This window comes from Nipponia nippon, unplaced genomic scaffold (assembly GCF_047370975.1).
Source record: "Nipponia nippon isolate SJK-2023a ecotype South Korea unplaced genomic scaffold, ASM4737097v1 scaffold_4, whole genome shotgun sequence".
Classification (NCBI taxonomy): domain Eukaryota; kingdom Metazoa; phylum Chordata; class Aves; order Pelecaniformes; family Threskiornithidae; genus Nipponia; species Nipponia nippon.
This window is the reverse complement of record NW_028262358.1, coordinates 23270230-23294926: the sequence shown is the minus strand read 5'-3', so window position 1 is coordinate 23294926 and position 24697 is coordinate 23270230. Positions and strand designations below refer to the sequence as shown.

At 39.9% G+C, this 24697-nt stretch overlaps 1 protein-coding gene across 27 annotated transcripts in view; it reads right to left on the bottom strand.

Moving 5' to 3' along the window:
* Positions 1-24697, bottom strand: part of ESRRG (estrogen related receptor gamma) — a 408303-nt gene that overhangs the window by 150689 nt on the left and 232917 nt on the right. Inside the window, exon 1 of one of the 27 annotated variants that reach the window (XM_087774089.1) lies at positions 16338-16514. The exons of the other annotated variants lie outside the window; for them this stretch is intronic. Within the exon in view, the coding sequence (XP_087630215.1) occupies positions 16338-16393 (56 nt within the window). The 5' untranslated portion in view covers positions 16394-16514. Of the gene's footprint in view, positions 1-16337; positions 16515-24697 lie in introns of those variants that run through there. 27 annotated transcript variants of the gene reach the window in all.

The following is a 24697-nucleotide window of genomic DNA, read 5'->3' as shown; positions in this document are numbered from 1 at the left end:
ACCTCTACCCTTTCACAGGTAACTGTTCTAATTTTTTTATATAAATCTATGTATCTTCTGGTACATGGTCACAGTTTTTAGATGAATTCTTAAGAGCTATCATACTAGAGTGAAAAGCCTCAGTTTCAATCTGTGTAGTATGTTCCTTGACTGAATTTCTTCTGCTTCCTATTTCCAGAGATATATACAAATAATTTATTAGTTTATTACAAAAGATTTGATACTTCTAGGGAAAATGCAAACAAAAGCTGAGGCAGTAAGTCTTTCTTTGACTGCAAAAATTAACATTTTAATACGTTGCTTTCTTCTCCGGAACACTGGGCAAAACACAGCGAAGACGACGGTAAGAAAAAAATTTTATATGCGTTTTGAGCAAGAACACATGAAACTGAGAAAAAAAATAAATCTGGTGACACATCTGGCAGAGTTTGACTGGCATCAGTATCATTGTACCACAGAAGTTACTCTTTTTATACAAAATGTACTGCTGTCCAAATGAGCACAAGTGATTAACTTCATACTCTTTTCAAATCAGCAGGCAACTGATTCAGTGTATTAATTGAAATCACTGTTTCAAGGACAATTTTTAAAAATCATATGGAAAAAAGGTATTAAATATAAGTGGTCAGTTAGATGCTCTATACAATCCTATGCAATCCAGATTTGTGTCTCCAAGCTCTTCGCCCACCCCTTGTGCTATGTCAAGGGCAGCAGCCTGTGTTGCTCCTTGGCCTGCCTGTCTCCCTTTCACAGTACTTTTCACTCTACCTCCTTTTCATTAAATGCACCTTCTCTGAACTGACACAGAGGAAACCGCCCATCTCTCCCTCAAATGCCAGGCAGATTTCTGCTGATCTACAATAAAACAATCCACACTTCCTTGTTAGCCTGAAGTTAATACTTTTATTTTAAATTAAAAATACAAAACCAGACACACGTTTTATGCAATTATATATGCACGCATACAGAATATGGTTGCACTTGCCCTGTTAAAAAATATTTTGTGCCCTTTTCTGCAGCTTTCATGAATTGCTTGTATTTGTCATCAAAGCTCTTGAATAGGAGCTACCTATATATTTACACACTGTACACCACAGTAGCATGACAGGGGTCTCTACATACTACCATAACAGAACAGAAATACTAAACAGGCTAAATCATATGGAATTGATTTGCAATTACACTCAACCTTTGAGTCAAAATATCTTTTTTGTTTTTTAATCAGAATAAGCAATTACACAATGTTGAAGGTAAAAGAAAAAGCGTAAGCCAAGACACGTTCTGCGATAGATTCTGCTCCCTCTGAGCGCACAGGTGTAACTGGAAAAAGAAACTGACTGTAAATAAACCTGTACGGGTAAACAAGGACTGGTCCAAACTGGCAACTAAAGCCTGAAACAAACAGGAACTTATCTCTTCAGAGATTTAAACACACTCAGTAGGGACTCAAATAATAATAAACATAATAATATAGCATCTAGTTTCATCTGGCCCAGGGAGAAGACATAGCATATTACCAAGAAGTTTACTCTTGTTTATTTCTGACCTGGCAGACACCAGGAATTACAGAAAACCTCAAGGGACAGACTGCTTTCATAGGATGCCCAGACTGATTTTGAGGCCAAAGAGGTTAAGCACTTCGGATAAACTTTGGATAAGCAGCACAACTTCTGTATGCTTATGTGTCCTAACTGAAAATCCTGAACGTCAAGGTTTTACATTACCACCCCTCAGGGAGGGGGGAAGGAAAAAAAAAAGAAAAGAAAAAAAAAAAAGTGGGGGGTGGGGGGCAGAGAAGGGTGAAAGAATCCAGGGATCATATCTGCAAACTGACAAAATTATGCAACGGATTTTGGTACCAGCAACTTCTATAAATGGTGAACTATGCACTACCAGCTTCGGAAAAGCATTTCAAGTTATAGTAACTAGTTTACAACATCACAGAGAGACCGTAAAAGCAGTGCACTTTATGCTCATTTTACAAATGCTATCACGCAAGTCATGATTTCGGTATGATGATATAAGCTGTTTTCTCAAGAATATATAAACAGAACTCTGAACGTGCAGGAACACCTTCTTTAAAAATAAACCTCTGAGAGCCACTGCCAGGTTGTCACAACAGGAACACACACGCTATTGGAGCAGCAATCATAGAACCAAACTTGGATTCAAAAAGTGTATTACATTGGTAAGCTTGTTTCACTGCTGATAAGAAGTTAATACAATGAAAAATTAAGAATTCCCAAACCTTCTGTTTTCATCAGAAAAACTCATGGTTGAAACTGGTCATGCATATTCTTAGCGCTGAAACTGTTTTTGTATTTAACTATATGTGGGGAAAAAATAGGGGAAGAAAGAATGAAATAATTCGTATGGTAAGGCCACAAGACCAATACTAGGTTCTTTCTGGCTTGGACATATTTTCACAGTTTAGGTATTATTTTAAAATAATTGCTTTTAATGGATTTTTAAATCCGCTAATTAATAAGGTGATGTGTGTATTCAAGGTATTTTAGAAAATATATTAATTCTTGACCATTTTTTGGTCTCAAGCAAACCTATTCAATTCAATTTAAAATTTGAATGCAATCTTCCTGCTTGTGTTGTGCTTGCCATTGCTATGTGTACACCACATGTAAGCAAAGCCCTCACCATCTGAAGCCCAAGATATCCCCTCAAAAATCAGACCTGTACCTCTAAGAAAGGGTTGTATACGGACATCTTGACAGCAAGAGCAGTTGAGTTGCACAGGTGTCCGTGAAGACAGGATTTGGACCCTACAAAAGCAGCTATTGTTCATAAAGGCATTTCAGTAAAAAAATCTGCATGCCTAAATACGTATCTATCATCTGATAATTTTGCAAGGAGTTACCGCTGACGAGAGAACACTGAATGATTAAAAAAACCCTCCTCATTCAAGAGGACAGTAATTGTCAATCCCAATCACATGAGAGCATCTTAGGAAAGAAGACGTAACTATACTTAAACTGGACCTGATATAGAAGTTCATTTTCAAAAGGATCGAATTTTCATTAGAACTCTGCAAACAGAACATCTGATGAGTTTTTCCTAGGGCTGAGGTTGTAGGACGTCTGAAAATGCTTCTGGAAAAATGAATCGTGTTTTTTGGGGGTTGGAGGTTTGTTTTTGTTGGGGGGGGGTGTGCGGGGTTGAGTGGTTTTTTATTATTTTGTTTGGGGTTTTTTTGTTGGGTTTTCTTTTCAAATCAAACTATGTATATCGTGCGAATGCAGCCTCATAGATACTAACCTCTTTCCAAAGTCTGGTGCAGGAATAATGGGGGGGGGGGGGGGGGGAGCAGGTGGGGAACAAAACACAAACCAGAACAACCAAACAACAAGTAAAATTACACACAATACTTATGAAAAAATTATGTCACTTTAAACACATCTTTACCTAAAACATGAAAATTTCTCTGGTCAGGTAATATACTGAGGTCAGGTAATAACACAGGCAGGGAAATGGGGAGCAGATTATAAACAATCCTAATATAAAACAACAAGTAAATTCTGCTTCCACTGCAAATGTATCCCCCTAACTTTTAATACAGAGCATAAGTGAGGGCAAAATTTGATGCTGAATGTAATGGATATAATAAACACATGGCTTTAAAAGCTCTCAAATATGCAAATGCCAAAGAATGGAAAAGCTGCCTTTTTAAAGGCAGAAAGAAAAAATAAACAGACATTAAACCCTAAATCGTAAAGGTGTAATTTCAAAAAAAGACAATACAATCTACCTGCTCCCCTAATGTCAACGACCAAAAAAATTAGACACTGAATGCTGACATTCCATCCTCCCTTCCCTCTGCTGCAAAAACTGAAGCACTAACTTTGAAAACCTTGACATTTGCTGCCCCTATGCCTCTGGTTCAACACTAACAGAGGTCTACTCTTAAAGGAGGAAAAAGTGTCTTTAAAAATCTCAAACACATAATAATTCTTGCACTTATTTCTCTGCAGTTGAGCAGAGACATTTACATAGTCCACTGAACACTGTTTAGTAAACACGACAAGAGTGCTTCTATCTTACTGCCCTTGTAAAACCAAGGCAGGGGTTCTGTTTTTAGTGCATACTCTGGTTCAGTGTTAATCCTGTTTTATGTTGTTCACACCTGCTGCTGACTAGCAGCCTGCTGATGGGTTGTGGTTTGTGCTGCTCTGAGACAATCCTCACCGGCTTCAACAAAAAACTAACCACTAAAGTGGAAACAAAACCCCAACCGCTATGCTAAAACTGTAAAAGGGAAGAACTGACACGCATGCCTCAATTTTCCTTACTCTGCTACTTCTGACTGATCAAAATTTAGCATTGGGTTTTAAGCGCACATGCTTATATTTAGTCCTCGCGCCTAGCTTTTCTAGGAGTTCTTCTCCAGATAGCAAATCTTAGAGACAGATGTCATGGACACAACCTTTATAAATATATGCTGTGTAACTCACCTTTTCCTTTGTGCCTAGGAAAATAATAGGCTTTGCTCTAACAGAAATACTGAATGTTGATAAAGCATCCTTTTGTGAACCTTTGCAGAAACAGCTTCTGCAGATTTTCCAAGAAACTTCCTTTAACATTTTTTCACATAAAATTCAAATATTACTGTTTTAGAAAACAATTGCAATTCAGATATAAAACCAAGGAAATAAGGGGTCAGTCTCACTTTGTCTTACCATCTTCATCTGAAGGACTTCTACCTCCTCTTAATCAACACAAGACTGAAGATATTGGCATAATGCCAACACTGCTTTTAAGCTCACACAGAAAATATTATGGGGTAATCTTAGTATTTTCTGGTCACACTCCTTTGGGCAACTCAACACTGGTGCGAATGTCACATCCTGGCAGTGAATCCTTGGACACAGGCTCCATTTCTTCATTGATTTCTTTTAAAATACTACGAAATCATTCATTTTTTAAATCAATTATAGAGACTGATCCAAAATCTACTAAAATGAATGGCATTCTTTCCATTTAGTTTTGAATCAGGCCACTACCAGTAAAAGCGAAAGATTTCTTAAGACAGATGCAAGAGCTTGGCAGCAGGCTGCCCTTCATACCTTGGAAAATCTCCGCTAACTTATCTAACAATGGTACAAAAACCCCACAGTAATTTTGTCAAACAGCTGCATCTGCAGTAATCCTGTTCCAGCATTACCTAATGTGCAAGTATCACACATTTTTTAAAAATTAGGGAAAAAAAAAGCGGGGGGGGGGGGGGGGGGGAGAAGCCCCTCCCCAGTCATCCATCAAGTGTACATCCAGGCCACTGCTCCTCGGAAATTTAATATATGCTAAAACGATATAAAAAGACATAAAAAGCTTTCAGAAATAGAAGTGCTTCAGAAGCTGGATTTTAATATTGCCAGGTGGGGTTTTTGCCAGATTATAAAGTTGACTTAAATGCCAGGATACCGCATTTCAGAAGAGGCAGCAGCTTACATATTGTTTAGTATTAGTGGCTGAAGTGTATTGCTGATTCCAAAGCTAGGCTATCATCATCTGTGGGGGAGAATAAATAAATAAATAAAAACTGGCATTCCCTACCAAGCCTGCTACCTGCTGCCTTCAAGCGCTCTTTTCAAGTACGGCCTCCACAGAAAAAAGTTAAGACTACTTTATTTTTATTATAGTGCTTTCCCCAGGCAGGAATTTTTATTTCAGTTTGAATCTTTAAACCATTACATTTTCAGTGATGCATTTTTATATTTACAGTTGACATCTTCATAGAAGAATGAAACCTTTGAGCAACAGCTCTAAAGCATGAAGGTTGCCTGCAGTAAGTACTTAAATTATTTTACACCCAAATGGAGCCAGTTGTTTTTAGCTAAAATTTAATAAACCTTAAATCAATGACCTTTCTTTTACTGAAAGCCTGCACTTGGGAAAACTAACTTTCCCAAGAAACATATTTTGGTGAGTAAATGCCAAACAAAGGGCTATTTAAATCTGAACATTTTCTCAATTTATAGCTTGTGAACATTCAGTTCCTAAATTCCCAACTGCTGCCTAATGTATAGAACAGCGGTGCCTTGGTTTAATCACATACCATTGATTTCAGAGTGTCACAGTGATCTCATTGACAGTAATCAATAATAATCCAAAATCAATCAAATCTGCTCTTGCACTATCATTCATCAAATTTGAATATCGCAAAATTAATTGTAGGCACGTGAAAGAAAAAGAACCTGGAAAAAAAAAAAGGTACAAAAATAAAAATCAGTAAACTTCAAGAAGATAACAGTGCATCCAAGCATGCTTCATGCCTGCTGGGGTAAGTTAATGATGAATCATACCTTGCCTTCCCAGCAAAGACTCTGAGATATATTCTTTTTCGAACACAAAAATACACAGCAACTGAAGGCAGAGGACATACTAGTAAATGATCAAGCATTATTTTATGAACAGCTGTGTTATGTGCTGAATTTCAAATGTGTTGCCAGCATATTACAAAATGCACAAGTATGTTACACTGAAGAACTACACATTGTAAGTTAGCCACTGCACTTCATAGAGCAAGAGAGGATAAAATTACTGAATTTCTGTACCAAAAGCATGAATAGATGTAGCCACTTATCAAAAGAGCTGTTATTGTTGCCGAGGACTCCTCTCAACATATTCACCTGTAATTTTGTCAAGGTAATAAATCCTTCCATTCATTACAGCACACTCAAAAGCACCCTGCTATTTAATTTAAATGGAAAAAAGGCCCAAAGTGTCTAAAACATTTACTTTTGCTAATGTAAAAGTGCTGGCATTTTACTTCATTCCCGATAAGCCGGTGCCAGTGGATGTGATTATTCTTTTCTTATTCAAAGCATATCAGTAGTCCGAAAGCACTCTCAATCTTATCAGGTGTATGAACAGCACAGTTACTGAAAACAGTTTGTACTGCTCCTCTCTCTTTCTGCCAGGCTATCAGATAAACCCAACTAACTAACTGTATTTACACACAATCAAACATAAGCTGTGTCTTCAATATGCTGTAGTCTGTTTCTGGCATGCTACAGGTTTTCTGCTTGACGGTAGTTGTAACAAAAACACCAGCAGTGAGTTAGCTTACAACAAAAAAAGAGCCATTCTATAGCACGTAACACAAAGGGGGGGGGGGGGGGAGGAGAAGGGGGAAAAAAAAAATAAAAAGAAGAGACAAATTTTGTAAAATGAGAATGATCACTTCCATCTCAATATTTCGCAGGTATTTACCTGGTGCTACTTGGAAAAGAACATGGAAGCAGTACGATTCAAATGCATTCAAAACATATCTGGACTCAGACACAAGGATCAAGAGCAAAGAAATAATTTCTATTTGCTTTTTTATTTATTTTATTCTTCTGTCCTCTAGGAACAGTCTCTGATTTGCAAGGCGTGAGAAAAAGAAAGAAGAAAGGAAAATGGTTACAGTGTCTGAAGGCATTTAAATGCCCTTACTGTTTTTGTCCGGAACAAGACCGTGATTTCTCATGATCCAACCTTCGTCTGGCATTAAAAGACCCACCACAAAAACAAAAAACAACACTCCCCCCCAGATAAGCCTCTCAGCAACTCTCCTTTTCGTTCAGTGTCTCGGATACTGAATTTTCAGTGCTAACTACTGAGGAATAATAAAAGATCTACTACTTCAGAAGGGTCACAGCTTTGAAGATTTTGCTTACTGCACAGCCATAAGAAATCCATGCAGAATCTCCCTTCGTTCTTCTCAGAATGACAGCTACAACGTAGTATTTGAAGAGTTAAACGTTAACCTGGCTGGGCGCTGGGCGCTTCAGCTAGCTAAATGAAAAGTTCTGGAACGCCGAGAGAAATCCTGAGTTTCAGCTCTTGATTAATTACAGCCTTCTTTAGAAGCTGAAGCTTCAGTCCCTGCGTGGAGCGCTCCTTCCCACCACCCCCACCCACTGACAGCCTTTTGCTGAATACCTCTGATGGAGCAGCAAAGGGCAGGCACGTGCCACCACCTGAGCCCATCTTGTGCTTCTGTCTGGACTCCCGGCGCAGAACGAGCCATCCTCTAGATTTGTAGGAGAACAATGAGCTGAATTAAGCCAAGTGTGCAGTGCCGGGTAATTCAGCCGATTGTTGTTTCTCCATCTGTGACACCACGGCCCGGTGATTGATGGGACAGGTGTCATTCATACTAATGTCAGCCACCAACAGTGGCTGCTCAGCTCTTTAAATATCACCCAGCACCAACTGGGCCCCATCACCTCCTGCCAGAGGAACGATGGGGTGCCCGTGAGCTTTGCTTAGTTATCGGGAACCCGATTCTCACCCCTTTAACGCTCACGGGAGCAGCTGGCTAAAGACACGGCCTTTCATGCCACTTCAAAACATCTAATCGGTCCCACTACGTTAACGGCTGCTATGAGAACACTGCCAGGGAATTCTTTCACTGCTGGAAAAGGGAATATAATTTAGTAGGGGAAATCTTGCACTCACGGAACATTAAACTATCACGGTGAAAAAAATCCACTTTTTGCTGTAAGAATTTTACCATTCTCCAAAGATTATTTTGCTACCAATCCATGTGCTTTTACTTTCAGAAACACACTCTAAATCTCTTTGTTTTTAAGACAACACAAGTTTTAGCTTTTATTTTTACTAGATCTTTTTTCTCCCTTAAAAAAAAAAAAGAGTAAAATAATTGTCCTAAAGAAAACCTCACAGACTTTCTGAAATTAATTCCTGTGAAAACTATTTTAGTATTAATACTTGTCAACCAAGCATATCACAGTCCATCTAAGCAAGAAAATACCAACTTGATCATAAAAGGACACTGGCATTCATCCTCCGAAAAGACAGGAACCAAATCCTGCAGCCAATTTGAAGACAGGGAAAAAAAAAAAAATTAAAACATAAATAAAGAATACCTAGAAAATTACTTGATCCTTTCTCTCTGTTGCATTTTCAATATATGGAGAATTATACAAACTGCCAATAACTGGCTATACAAAGAATACAGCTAAGAGTAGATAAAGGAGTATGATTTCACCATTGTTAACTATTACTCTTTATCAGATTTTCCGGTCTTGTAGTTCCTTAAAAACATTCATGTGAGATTAGAAAAAGGTTTTTCTCCAAAAACAGCTCTAGAAACAAACGCAGAAATAGGGGGAAAAGGGAAAAGAAGAGCAGTATCACGCATAAGGATGGACTGAATAAAACAAGCCACCTCCTCCTCTCCCCACCCTTCCTGGCACCTTTATAAGGGAAGGAATTTCAGAAATGCTCAGGAACAGGTCAGCACTACATTTTAGACAGACTTCTTCATTAGACTTCTACATCTGCAGGACTTAAAATTGTTTAACGTATAGCTGGCTGAGCAGGGTGGGGGGCTGGCTAGAATATTTAAATTATATTTTTACTTTTTTTTTTTTCCTCCTTTTTTCTTTTTTTTGCTTGTTTGGGTTTTTTCTGAAGCCATTCAAAACAAGCAACAGCAACTCCACATCATCTTCTCATTCTAACTTGCCAAAGCCATCAATCTCTGATCACACCTATTAGAATCTCTCTGTAGCCAACACTACATTTCGCGACAGCTTGACCAGTTGTTTAAGGAAAGAGTGTGTGATGGAGCAAAGCTAAATCGACACATCTGTGATACTTCTGACACCCCTCAGCATGGCTAATATTAATTTGTTTTCTTTGGCTAGATAAGTGCTGCCAAAACACATTACATATGGTATGTAGTTCCAATCAAAATGATGAAAAGGAGATGTGCAGGTTTTTTTCACTTAGGGCAACGTGAAAAGGTACAGAGGAGTAAGACACATCCACGCTAACCTACACAGTAATAACCTAAAAAAAAAACTCGAATCACTTTAATATAAAGTTTGGTTTCAGAACACAACCCTTTAGGAGAATCTGCCCTCCCACATTAAGACTGCAGCTCAAATCCGCAAAGAGGTTTCACTCAGGGAAAGGGAATATAATTTTCAATATATGATAAAAGGATATATTTAGACTATTCTCACATGCATAGAAGTAACTCATCATATTTCAGTAGGTTATCATATAAATAAACGTGCACAATTCTATGTAAGGATATTATAAATGGCTTCATTAGACCAAGGAAAAGGAACCTCTATTTCACACACCCCGATATACTAACTTTCTGCAGTATATGGAGACCCTTCTCCAATTTCATGCTTAATGTTCTGTGTTAGTATCATGAAAACTATGAGATTTATATTTCTAATAGTATTTTTTGTTTTGCCTTGTAAACTATTTTGATCTAAATCAGAAAATTCCATCTAGATTTCATACAAATTCAGAATGGTGACCCACAGTAAGAATTAGACATTCAGCAGTAAAGAAAAACAGCATATGCTTGTCTTACACTCTGTAAAAGTACCTATATTGCTCTAACTTTCATTAGGATGTTAATAGAGATTTTTCCCAGCAAGTCCAGGAAGCTAAAGCAAAAAAAAAAAAAAAAAAAAAAATTCAATTTTAAAAGAAATAGGAAATGATACTCTGATTAAAAAGCTATGCTCCTTAAAAGGGGAAGATAATTAGAAATTAGACAAGATTTCCTTTAATGCAAACCTGCTATATTAAGGAATAGCGAAAAGCCCTTCTTTGTTTGGAGGAAATACAAATTAATTGAAAAACATTACAAGCATTATGTAAACAAACCCAAGAGATTTAAAGCTTCTGTAACATAGCAAATACATAAATTGTTTCACAAGACATACATGTCAAAAGGCAATGTTCTACCATATCTATCGAAGTTACTCTCCAAAGCACTACTGAAAGGGCAAAACAGAATCCTTAAAAAATAACAATTAAGTACTACTAACTGAAACAGCAGTGCATAATTCAGTTTAATATTTCCTTTAATGTTTCACCGTATTTTTACTTCTGGACAAGCAAACCATAACAAAAAAACTATAGGATTTTTGGTGAGGACTAAGAACCATTAAAAATGGAATGTGTATTTTATATTTTTGTCTGAGGACATGATGATTTATATTAGCGACCATATGTATTAAGTTTCCCCTCCCTAAAAATAATTATATTATTTAGGTGTGAACATAACTGTGTGTCCAAGGACACATGTAGCTGCAAAAACAGTTCTCTCATTGAGAGCCAAAACTTACAGGAATGAATATGAATAAATATTAGCCGTGTAAATTACTTGGAAGAGAAAATTTTTATTAAAAAATACAGCATCTTTTAAAAGCAAAACTGTGAGTACAAATACAGAAAATGCTAGATTACATGGAGAATCTGATATAAAATCAGGTGCAAATATTTTATCGACATTGCTGGGCGGCTCTCTTCTCATGGATAAGAAAAAATAAACATAAAAGCAGCAGGTTTTTGACAAGCAACTGCATAGAGGGAAGTTATATAGCTCTGCATATACTTACTGTATACATGTCTGTGCATACACACAACAACATCGCACAAATTGCATAAGGAATACACTATATATCTGGGGACACACACATGGATAGATGTACACGTATTTGAACTCAAAACTTGCTGTGCATAGATAGAAGATTTCCACATAAAATGCAAATATATAAAACATAAAACCACACATACGCATGCTTCTACAGATACGACTATATGCACGTATGATTACCTAACGCAAGCCTGGAAGTAAAAGAAGATACACAAAATGTAAAAGAACATGTAATAAGTGGAATGTCAAGCTGCAGCGACTGTTGGTGTCATCCCTGCACTATCAAACATACATATGAGTATGATTGGAGACAGAGAGGCTAAATATTTCACTGTCAGAGCATGTCGAGAAATGCAATTCATTTCTCTCTCATGTGCTTTAGGACAATGACAATTTAATACAAGGCCAGTGGATGTAAAAGAGATAAAAACTCAACAAACTGGCCCGGCATAATCACAGATTTCCTCTAGAGAGCTTGGTAGCGTGAGGCTCATATGCACTTGTAACGGATCAACATTTTATTGTTTCTTCCCTCCATGAATTTGCTATGAAGAAGAATTCATAGCAAAGCTTATCTTATAGATAGAGGCTACTTTAAGCTTCAATAGGAGCAAGACTTCCTCCCATTTTTTTTTTCCTACTTATCCTATGCATTTCACTTATCATAAGCAAAAAGATAATTATTTGAGATACTTCCTTGAGAGGTTCAAATAACTGTTTTTTTCATTCCTACTTACACTTCCACAGGAGTGCAAGCAACAACCCTGCAGGTCAAGGGTCAGTCCTTTAAAAACATTCCGTAAAATGAATAATCATGTAACTTATAAATAATTCATATTTTATACCATAATTTTTTTATCATAATTTCACTCGGTAACATACAGAAATAGCAGCATAGCATATGGACTGACATATCTGTGAGAATAGACATATCATACTTTTTAGCTACTCTAAGCAAAGTAGGCTTCAAGTATTGTTAAATATTATCATGGACAAGTTACCTTCTGTATTTGATGAATAGCACCATGTATTTGAAATTAATTGCAAAAGTAGGGTTGGCTAATGAGGCGGCCCTTATCTTTTCTCAGCAGTGCAAGCACAAGTATTTTTCTGCTGGCTCAATATTTTTTAAATGCCCAAAGTGCTATTAACTAAGTTGAAATCTGATTAAAATATGAACGCTAAAATATTCACAACAGCTAATGCAGCTACACACACATAAAAAAAAAAGGCTAAGGAAATTCTTATTTCTTTTCTTATCATTAAGCATGTGTTTTGAAAAATAATAATTAAATAAATTGTTCCCTACAGATTCTCCCAGTTGTTTTGCTTCCCATTAGCATCTTTGAAAACAGTTTATTAAGACAATAGTTATTCTTTATTATTGAACTATGGGGATGGTGCTCTTCTACCTGCCTCGGTTTAAAAAGAAATTTGTAGGAAATGTTAAACCTTAAGGACTGTTAGAAAAAGGACAGCAAGCCTCCGGAAAAAAATGGGGGGAAAAAAGTACAGAAAAAATGATCAGCCATTCAAAAGAATTAATGGATATCCACAAGGGCTTTGCTAATAACACGGGTTAATTACCGCTGCAACGCACCAGGCTCAGTAAATAAAAGAGCACAACCATAAACACATTGAAATGAGCAACCATCACTAAAAGAGGGGCAAGCCCCAGTAAATGAAAAGCTGTCAGACGGGCATTTCAGCACAAACCCTTTATACTTTCTCCAGGATTTAAAAACTTGCCAGCAGTCTATCAAAACCAAAAAAAGCAAAGACCTACGACCGGAAACAGAGAAGGAAGAATGGACCAAGGCCTGCCTGCTGCCCAAGGGGAGAACACAGGCAGGGACTGTTCACTCACCCACACTTGGGGGCTGGCTTCACAACACAGAGCTGCATGCCACGTTACACACTGGGTACGTGTACGCAGGCCTGGAGACTTTTGACTTTAATATTAACTTCGGGCTTTATTTCTTAATAACAGCTTTAAACAGCCATCTAATAAGACAAATGCACGAGGTTAAAGATCTCCACAGCCTGGAGAAACCGTGGAGTGGAATCAAGTGCTGCTTCCCACTTCACAAAGAAGCGTTCTCCAGTTCACCCCTTTCCTCCCTTTACAAACGAAAGACACTTTTAAAATACATTCCTTGGGAATTAGTAGCTATGCGAAAATACTTTGAAGAAGAGTGAAACTGACATAAACTCTTTTACGTTTAACATACAATCACCTTGCATACACACACAAATATATATATTTACTTGCTGATACATGTGAGTATACACACACACTTACATTCATCCGTACACAAACATAGCCCAGACAGACTCCCACGGTAACTCCACAGACCATTCCCACATTGCAACATGAGAACGGTTAGAAAAATAAAAACTGTGTATACCGACCCTCCTTCCACTGTAGTATTCACATGATGTGACGCCTATGTCCACTTTTTAAACATTACAGCCATTCTACACAATCTTTATTTCTTGTTCTGTGTGTATTTTATCTGTTGCACTGTAAGATGAAAATCTATGCAAACTGTAACAGCTGAATTTGTTTCACGTTTAGATGCTGTTGCACATTTTTAAACGGAGAAAGTAGGGAAACTGCTGAGGGTTCAAATTAATGAAACACAGTGAGCCACAAACGGCAAACGTACATAGTGCACAGAAGCTTTCTGGAGTTACAAATCTTCTCAGTTTTCTATGTTTGGCATTCAGAGATCATGTTTAAATTTACTAAACTAGTCCCGTTCCCTCCCCCCCCTTTTTGGAGCGTTTCAATTGCCTTTCCTTCTTCCAACAGCTGTGACAACTGTTAAAACAGTCAGTAAAATTAAGTCCGCTCTATAATCCTTTAGTCAACGTTACATTTTAATCAGAGGTTGAAGGAGATTTCACGTTATGAACGCACTGATTCATTTAGAATGATTAAACTGACACATATGTCAAAATGAGCAGATATATTTATTGCATCTGTTAGCTTATTAACTATTAGTAATTATTACTGTTACTGTTATTGCTGAAAAAGCAAAAAGCCACGGTTGCAGCTGGCTTTAAGTTATTGCATTCTTTAACATGCTCTGCCTTAAAATCAAAGCATACCTAGTGATAGTCAGACAGATGTCTGTGCACTCCCAAAACGTTCGGACAATTTTTAGCTCGAATTCTCTCTGCCCTCATCCATAACATAAGAAGTGCAGAAACTACTATATTTATTTTGTATGTGCATACGCATGTGACAATATATAGTCAAAACACAATTACCATGAATATTAATAACGTGTAAAACTCTGGGGCTTATTAACTGAGACAGAGAAGCAGATACGTTTCTGACCGTTAGTTATTTCTCTGTGTCCACTCAATCACACATGCCTCAAACCCTACGCTCGGACACTATATTAGGAGTGTTTTAAGATGACTTTTAATTGAGTCGAAGAGAAAGAAAAAAATTAGTTTGAATCTTGCACCAGAGCCAAAAAGACATGTGCCCCGATTTCATTTAAATGCATCTACTCTAAGCGGCTTATCTAAACTAATCATTCAAATTAGCTGTAAGAAGGTAAATTCAAGAAAGCTCCTTTGGGGGGGGAACATCCACAAAATAATAAAAAAAAAAAAACACAAACAAACCCAAAACTTATCTTTTCATGCATTTTATAAAAAACGTGTCAGTGTTAGCAAAAGCTGTGGAAACTGCATTCTTGCATTTATGAAGCTATCTTACACCATACAGCAGCTCACAGTGCACTGACCTATAAACCACATCTGAGAGGGCATCCTACCTCTGTTTATTTTCTTTTATCTATCCCAAAACATTACAGTGGGCTTCCCTGCCTCCCCTTCCCAAGTTGTATTCCTGTGAGCCAGGCTATTTGTTACTTCCCATATTATTTCCCCAATAGGCGATCATCGCGATTCACTTTTCATCTCTGGCTTAATTACAAATAGCAATGCAATATGCAGACAGTAAGGACAGCTAGTGGGCATCTACCTATAATACACTGTCACCTCTCAATACAGCCCTTCCACAGACTGCGTCTAGGGCGATGCTGGCTATTAGCTTGGGTTTTTTCTTCGGTGTTACTGTCACCCTCGGCGTTAATACGAAGGCACGGCTACACAAGTGGCTCGACATAAAAAAAATGAATCGGTGACAGCTCCCGTGATATACTAATATTTAATCCCGGCTGTGGGCTGAAATCAAGTTCAGGAGCCACTCGCCGGCCCCAGACCGCCTGGTTTTGTTTGGGCGCCACGCTTTTCGCCGGAGACGCTCCGCCAGGTAGCTAATAAGTGCCAGCCAAGAACTGCGGCTCGTTAAAAAGTATTTTGCTGCCTTTTGTAGGGAAGAGCGAGAGCAGAGGGCCACGCCAGGCGGCACGAAGCCCTGCAAAAGTACAAAAGAGCCCGCCGGTCCCTCCGGCTGCCCGCCCGGAGCGGCGCCCCCCCAGCCGGGCGGCCGTTACCTCAGGGCAGCGCAGCGGCCGGCCGCTCCCAACCGTCGCCCCAGCGGCGCGCGGGCTCCCTCCCTCCCTCCCTCCCGCCCGCCGCCGCCTCCCCGCCGGAGCTGGCAGGGCAGCCGGCGCACCTGTCAGACCGCGAGCGCCGGGGCAGGCGGCGGGGCCGGCCGCTCGTACGCGGGCTGCGCCGCTCCTCCCCGGCGCGGAGCGCCCCGCTGCCGGCCGCCTGCCTCCCACCCGCGCCTCCCCCCCATCCTCCCCGCCCCCGGCGCGCAGCCGCCGCGCAGTGCCCCGGGCCGGGCCGGGCCGGGCCCGACGCGCCCGCGACGGCTGACGCCCGCGGCCCCGGCACAGCGTTACCTGCAGCGGCGTCTAGGCGCCTGTCATGTTTTGGGGCAGGCGGCGGCGGTGGGGTGGGGGCGGGGAGCGGTACCTACTCTTCCTCGTAGTGCAGGGAGAGCGGCTCCGGCAGGCAAAGTTCTACCGAATCCATGTGCGCCCGGCGACCATTCTTCGTGCGCCCCCGCGGTAAATCAAAGTTTCCGTGGCCGGGCGCCGCGCACTTGGCACGCGTGCTCTCCGGCTGAGGCTGAGGCGGCGGCGGCGGCAGGCGCGGCCAGTTGGGACCAAAAGCTCGCCCGCGCGCCTAATCAAGGACTTAAAGCCCCGCTCGGAGCTCATGAATATGAAGTAGGGCTTTACATATGCAGTCCCCCCGGCCCGGGGGGACGGCGGATTGGTGGGGCGGCGGCCAATCAGGCGCCAGGGGCGCCGGGGCGGCCCGGCGCGCGGGCCGCGCGGCAGGTAGAGGGGTGGGGCCGGGGGAGCGGCCTGAGGCGGCGGCGGCGGCGGCTGGGGCAGAGCCCGCAGACATGTCCGCGCCGCCGGCGGGCGGCCCGCCGGGGCTGCCCTCCCGGCCGCGGGGAGACGGCCCGAACTTCAGGCGCGGCTCGGCAGGTACCTTGGCAGGCTCCCTGTTAAGGTCGCGAAGGATTTTGCGCGCAAAGGTAGAGGATGAAGTTTGCGCCGGCGTTGCCGGTTGTGGCGTTTCGCGGTGGCGGTTGGGGCCGGGCTCGGCTCTCGGCTTGCTCTCCCGACCGCCGCTTCCCTAACCTTTGGAACTGCTCGGCGCCGGGGAAAAAATAAGTATAAGTATAACGCCAAGTGCAGCCTGCCGAAGCTTCTGGGTAACTCAACTTTTCATTGTCATCCGAGTTGCTGGGGGGGGGGTGGGGGGGGGTGGGCTGGTATTTTACCATGTATAATATATATAAATATATATAGGTAGATTACATAAATATATTAAAGTGAATATAAACATGTAATTATCTATTTAAAAATTAAAAGCCTCATTTTGTACTTACTAAAAAAGGACATTCCTAACAAAACTAGCAGTCAAATCCCTTCCTTAACAGCACGGGCGCAACTGGGAGCATATACAGGTACGTGTGTTCGTATACAGGTTAGCTACATCTTAACACGGGTATATTTAAGGTGTATGCCCCTGTGCGAATATTTAGATGTTTAGATGTGTATCTTTAGATACAGTAAAGAGAAAGAAAAGCTCCAGAACCGATCAATTTCTTCTGTAACTGTGGAGGGATTATAGTGGACTAACTCAGCCTGCCTCATTTTAACAAGATAAGGACTGCACTGTAGTAGGTCTGCATTAGTAAATCTGGGAGTGTGCGTAGACCTCCAGAGCGTTTTGGGATTTGGGGTTTTGTAAAGTAAATTTTACTGAACTAAAAGGGAAATAAACACATAGCCCTGCATGTATGCCTGCATAAACATCACCAAGCCCAATTCCAGCAAGCCACTGCTTAGAGCCAGCTCAGAGTTGCTCATTTCTGTCGAATGAAAGGTCCCTGATTAAACTTGTTCCAAGAAAACGACCATACTCAAATTTAGACACGCTGTTTGCACTGAAACACACGCACACACCCCGTTTTGAAAGGATCGGTAATGAATTAGGGGTGCATTTTTTCCTCTCAAAAGCTACTGGTTTTACTTAATATTACAACTAAGACACCATACTTATTTTCCAGGTTCAAAGCGTTTCTGCCCCTACCAGTGAAAACAGATGCAGGCTATTTCTGGCAAGAATAAAAACAAAAAAAAAAGCCCCACACCTGGAAAGGCCATAATTTTTTATAATTCAGCTCAACTCTTACAAAATCTTTTGTGACTGGAGCCCTAACATGATGCAAATGGCAATCTTTTAGATCAAAACAAGTCAGTGCACAGCCTCAGAATGCATTAATACCATTCACAAATGGGAACGCAAATACCCTCTCCAGATCTGTTTCACAGCATTTTACCAAAGAAATACAGCCACAGAACCCAACTCCAAAATACATGTTCAATAGACATGCTTGTATATGTTGACAGCAGAGAGATTCCAGTGTTATGTATTTAACCGTACGTGAAGACTGGGCCTGCTTCCTACAAACCTGGTATAAATACATGCAAGTTTAGGAATTGGAACTCACACAGCAAAACTACAGCTCTGACTACTGTATAAAAGCAGGTAGTAAAAGCTTAATTACCAGTAGCATTATGCTGTCTATAGTGTTAAATGTGAACTCTGTAATTAAGATGTAAATTCGCTTGTGAGCAGTGAATTAAAAAGCTCTGAAATGTAGAGTAAAATCCAAGCACTCCGTAGAAACATCAGAGACAAAAAAAACCAGTTTTATACAAATTTTAAAATGAGAGGCATTTAATTATGTATTATTAGAACGCCCTCTTTAAGTAACAATTTGATAAGCGTGGATTTTGGAATCAAATCAGAACTTGAATATGATGTCTTTATGTATAGGTATCTGTATTACTACATAAACCCAAAATACAGTTCCTACAAACTGATTTACATGTGCACATTGGCAAAGCATGAAAATACAAATATATTGTTTATACTGTGTGTGTCTCTGACTGTTCGTTTATAGATATTTTTCAATATTTTTATGCTAAAATTCCTTCAAATCATTTCATGTGTATGTGTTTTCTTATGTAAAAAATCACCCATAAAGAATCCCTATACGTGAGTAATTTGATAAGGTCACTTTTCTGTATTAAGTTCCCTGAATACACCCTGCTTAAAATATGACAGCTAAGCCATTTTGAAACTTAGCAAAGCACAGGTTAGCTTGATTTCTACTTTTGTTCATTATCTCCTAAGATTCTATATTTATATTCAGGTGCTGAAACATGATGGTCTCTTTCCTTCTGTCACAGTCTGTCTTCCTGCAAGCCCTCCTTTTCATGTTCGCATAGTTTCCACTACCTTGTTGGCTTGTTGTCCTCTACACCCCCCAAATAATACATTTTTCCTCTCCCCCTATGAACCATCGCTACCTTTCTATCAACCATCTTTCATCCAAGCAAGCGGCTCTCTTTCCTGCCAGTGCTGCTTCTTGGAGAACCAGAAATACAGTGCTGTACTTTGCATGTTGATAAACAGAGCAGTTGGCTTCTTCCCCCGGGACTGAAAGTGTCACCTCCACCAGACTGGGGCCTGGAATTCCAACTACATTCTTGAACTTGGATTTCACAGTTACCAATCAGTTTGGGGAAGGGGAAAAAAAAAAAAAAAAGAAAGAGATTACAGCAGCAAATAAACTGGGGCTAAGCGTTGCTTCATTTTCTCAAGCTTTTCTGTAGAAATAAATAAAAATAGTACTAGGGGAAAGAAAAAAGCAAACTGGGTATCAGCTTATTGAATTTTATCAGGGGATGTAGAATAAGAACATGCATGCAAACACGCATCTGCACTATCTTATCAAAACGTACAGTGCAAAATCTTACCACAAGGAGTCTATACAAAACAGTGGTAATGGAATCAGAGAGGGGAAGGAAAAAATTGTCATGAGTGCCTGTACCAGTCAAGGGGCATTACTGAGCAGCACCTACATTTCCATGTCTCTCTGTGCATGTAATCTTTCCTGTGTGCTGAACAGTACATCTTTAAGCAATTTCACGTTTAACTACTACAGACATTTCAAGGCATCCAAACAGCCAGATTCTTAAAACACAACTACCTCAAGGCAACTGAAGTAGTAAGATCCAGTGGCACATCACAGAAGCCGCACAGTGCATTGTGTCAAAAGTGTATTTACCAAAAGGAGCAACAAGCTCAAGTCATCTGGGAAGGAGCAAGAATACGAAAGAGTCTATTAGCTGCTGAGAATTTATTTGAAAACAAGTGTACTGTTACTTTAGATGGAAATTTGCCACAGCACCTTATACAAAGTATAGCTGGAAAATATCATATTGTTAAGAGTTTGAAATAAATATCGAAGTATCACCAAATACATGATTTTCTCTTTATTCACAGTCACTAAAGAAACACAACTTGGATGTGCTGTGCTATGCTACAGTGAGATCAACATTAGTCCAATATTTTCGCTGTCTACTGGTCTTTTGCCTTTTGTGCTTCTCACTGGAAGGCACTTGGTGCATCCCTGGATATACCGCTAATGACTTAAAAAAACGAAGGCTACAGAAGTTCCAGATTCTGCTCACCTGTTTGTACATAGTTGGACAAACTGTAGCAGGTTATTACTTTAAAGCCATCTGCTCCTTCAGTCTGCATTTAGCATTAATTACTCCTTGTTTTGATCTTACGGAAAAAAGCTCACGTAACACAATCTCCGAATGCTCCTTAGAACTTTTCCACAGTGCATTCACAAATACACAGAGCAAGGCTTTTAGCTTTTGCTGCTACATTTGGTTCCAGCATATAAAAAATGTCTCTGTGAAATAACAGCAATTGCCTTACCATGTTACTGAACTACATTCAGTTCATCTGGTCTCAAATAAATACTCCGTATTTTCTCCTCGTTTTATTTTGAAGGGCACAGGCATGGATATTTAAATGACTGCCTTCACCAGTAGTACAGAATAGAAACTGTTCACATTGCTATAAATGAAAATTATTCTCTTGACGGAACACCTTTTCCAAAGCCTCTGACAAAGGAGAAAAAGAAAAGGAGCCACACACACATTGCCTGTCACCCACCAAAAAAGGTCTACTCCCTAAAGATAATTCAGGCACACACTTCAATATGGATATCTCACTGTTACCCCAAGCTCCTTTTTTAGTGTAAGTTTCTTCAGAGAAGCTGAAGTGCATTACTGTCTCAGACAGCCAAGGATAAGATGACTGAGGGAATTCAGTTGCTCTGTTTAATTAATACAGGATTATTTCACTTTCATTTTGTGAAGCTAATAATATGACTGGTGGAATGTCAGTAAAAATTAAATCATAAACTAGTGCAGTACCAAAGGGAAAACTTACTTTAGTTATGGAGTATTCCCAGCAGAAATCTTGAAAATCTTATACATATTTACACTGATAAAATACCACATGTACTTCATGGGATACTGCAAGCTTTCTACAATCCTTGTGGCATGTATTTACAGAGCAAGAGTTAACATTTTGAGATTATACATTAATAAATGAGTTGCAGTTATATTGTTTCTTGAATGTTAAGCACCACATACTAAACGCAGGAACACGTTCAAGGTCAATGTCCTGTTTTAGACCTTTTCAGCAGCTGTGATGTTATGGTAATCACACTTAAAATATTCCTATAGAAAGAGTAAATTAGCCCTTTTCACTAGAGGGATTCTTATGATAAACAACAAATCTGAAAGAGAACAAATTCAGATTTCTCTTTTTTGTTTTTCCCCCAATACAATAAATTGCTGTCCCTTACTGGGATGGCTTTTCTACCCAGGAATTAAAGCAAAAAAAATCCACATTATTCTGCAGTTACATTACCTTTTGGGTTTTTTTGGCGGTCTCACCTATGTAAAAGTACCTTCCTTAAAAAGCGCTTGTGCTTTCTGTTAGAACCAAAACATTCCAGTTGACATCCTATTCGATCACCTGTACTGCAGTGAAATGTAATATCCCACCAAACCAGAAGGGAAAGACGAAAACTTAGCATCAGCAGCTATTCCTAAGGAAGATTAGGGGTTTAGCTCCATCTAATTGAGGGATGAGACATGTCCCTCAATGGGTCTCTTCCCACTCCTCCACAAGCCCTCCTACCTGACTGCAAGCCCAAAGTGCTAAAAATAGAAAAAAGAAGATGGAGCGTAACTATTTCCCCACTGAAAACACCAATAATCTCTACTGTGAGCTGACATGAATTGCTTGTTACGCTGCCCTAGGATATCATGGCTTGAAGCGAGCGTGCACGCACGCACAGAGCCACCGACGACCCTCAAAGCTCCTGTAATGTGCATTTGTGCATGTGCATGTCGCAGAGGCTCCTACGACGCCTGACTTGGAGCCAGTACACCTGCAGTACAAAACGCATTCTCTCTCGCCTGCCTTCCCCCCCTGCCCTGACTGTCCCAGCCCATCTTCCATCACTCTTCTTCCTTTTTCTCCCTCTGCTCCCCCCTCCACTCCCTTCACTCTGGTGTTTTTATTATTAATGTTATTGCTATTATTACTGTCCAAGCATAAGCTGATCCACAGGGGAGCCTGTGTAATTTAACCCCTCAAGCACTAAATTCCTTCACGTGTGCCAAAGACACAGGTTTGTTGTTGCCTCCAGCAATATCCCAGGAAGACGAGTGATGGCGGTGTCATATCATCACACAGCGACTTAATCTATTGCGACACCCAGGGAACGGGTAACTGAAGAGATTTACAGAACATGCTCTCTGACTGAATACAAAATGTTATCCCCTCTACCAACAAACTCAAGTCACATGAAACAAAGTGAAACAAATTTTACCCTCCTATGGCTCATCGTTTCCATGACTCTGCTTTATCCAATCCTATCACTGCATTAGTTGTCCCACTGTACATCTAGCTATACAACACTTTTTTTGAACATTTTTGTTCTCCCTCCTTTGTTCTTCTCGTGCTCTCTGATTAACAAACAGCCAGATCGTGTTGAACTGCCAAGTAACACAGCCTCAGAAATCTTTTATCCATAGACTAGATGACTGGAACCATCACTTACATCAGGGTTATCTCTAGATGCTGTCTTTATGTTGCCTGACATCTAATGCATGCTTTTTAAAACAATAGATTAAAGGGGTTCCACTTTTTAAAGGTGCAAGGAGCACTAAATTATAAACACTCACAGTTAGCTACAATAAATACCAACAAGCAGGAAAGCATCTATTTTAAGTACTGAAAACCAAAAAACTGATCTTCTGGTCAAGCAGGGACTTTCCGCATGGGTGTCCTGCTTTTGTTATCCGTAACTTAGGGAAGAATTCAGTGTAATGTAGGAGTATATAACCGTCCTCTCCAAGATCAAGGTGAGATTCTCTATCTTCTAACATTTCACTGACATGGGAAGCAAAATTTTGGCGCAGAATTAATACTGGAGACAAATGAGACTAATGAAATGGCCTCAGCTCAGGACAACCTGACTGTGGTGGTGAATCAGAGCCTTTGCTGTGGGAAATTAACAGCTCTGAAACAGTCAGAAGAAACCGGTAACAAAGGTTGGGTTCACGTGCTCAAGAGTAAACAAATCCTCCCTCCCCATAAGGTACTAGCTACCTGTAACTCAGGTAACCTAACCTAGACACCTCAGACGTAAAGCAGATAGAGACTTCCATACTGAAGGCCACTAGAATCTGTCCCTATGGTAACATCTGATTTTTCTTTCTGTATATATAGCTTATTTTAAATGCATATCAGCTGACCAGCTAAGCCCTTAATACTTTAAACTTTGTATATATGCATATTTAGACTCCAAGCCAAATGATTTCTTGGACACACAAGTATACAAACCAAGTACAGGAAGGCATTAAGAACACCTTGTTCTTTTCCCCAATCATTAATATGAAGAGACTTAAAATAAAGGTTTTCATGGATATACAGCGCTCAGATGGGTAACCGTACAGTTCCAGCAATTCCAAGGAAACGTGGGATTCACCACCAATTGCTCTTTTCCCAGGTCCTACAGCTCTATCCACCTGAACATCAAAGATCTGATGGTCTTAAAGGAAGCCTTTAGAGAACACATCAGCGTGCACTGACATGCTGTTCACTGCTCCTATATTCATTTCCCACTTAGTGGTGGGTGGAAGGCCTAGAATACCAGTCAAAAAAAAATCTGTCAGTATACACCAATACAAGCGTAACAACCCTGCTATTTCTAGTAGGCTCGTACACTAACATTTAACGGGATCGTATTAACATCTTTAATACAATACATAAGAATCACACATTAACAAAAAAAAGTCTGTTTGTTGTGGTTATTACACTGAAAACTTTTTTTCTGACTGTATTAGTAAATACAATTAAATGAGAGAATGTAAGAGTAACAACATCCTTCTGCAGCTAAAGCCTTCTCTTATCACCTATGTTTCTGTCCCATAGCAGCTTCCCTCCTATTGACCAGACAGTTAGTCCTATTCAATTATTCAATCTCAAATCAATAGATTTAGCTCTGTGTGTAATGGTTAAGGTGTAAACACTATTCATATGCTCTTCCAGCTTAATTCATGTGCTTGCAAAGTTGGATTTATATTCTAATTTCCATCTTAAGAAACATGCAAAGCTACACTTTTCATATTAGTTTTTTTTCTGCTTCCATTTCAGGTGTTACATTTCCAGAAATTTAGCTTAACTTGCCTATGACAGAAGTTTCTGTCTTTCACAGATAAAAAAGGAAAAGCGAGAATAGTAATTATTTGATTCAAGTATGCTGAATAAAGCAATAAAATAGCAGTATGACTTTTAAGCAGATCCAGTCAATATTTTCCTGCTAAAGCACTCACTCAAGGTGTGAATTGATCCAGAAAGTACAGCCTT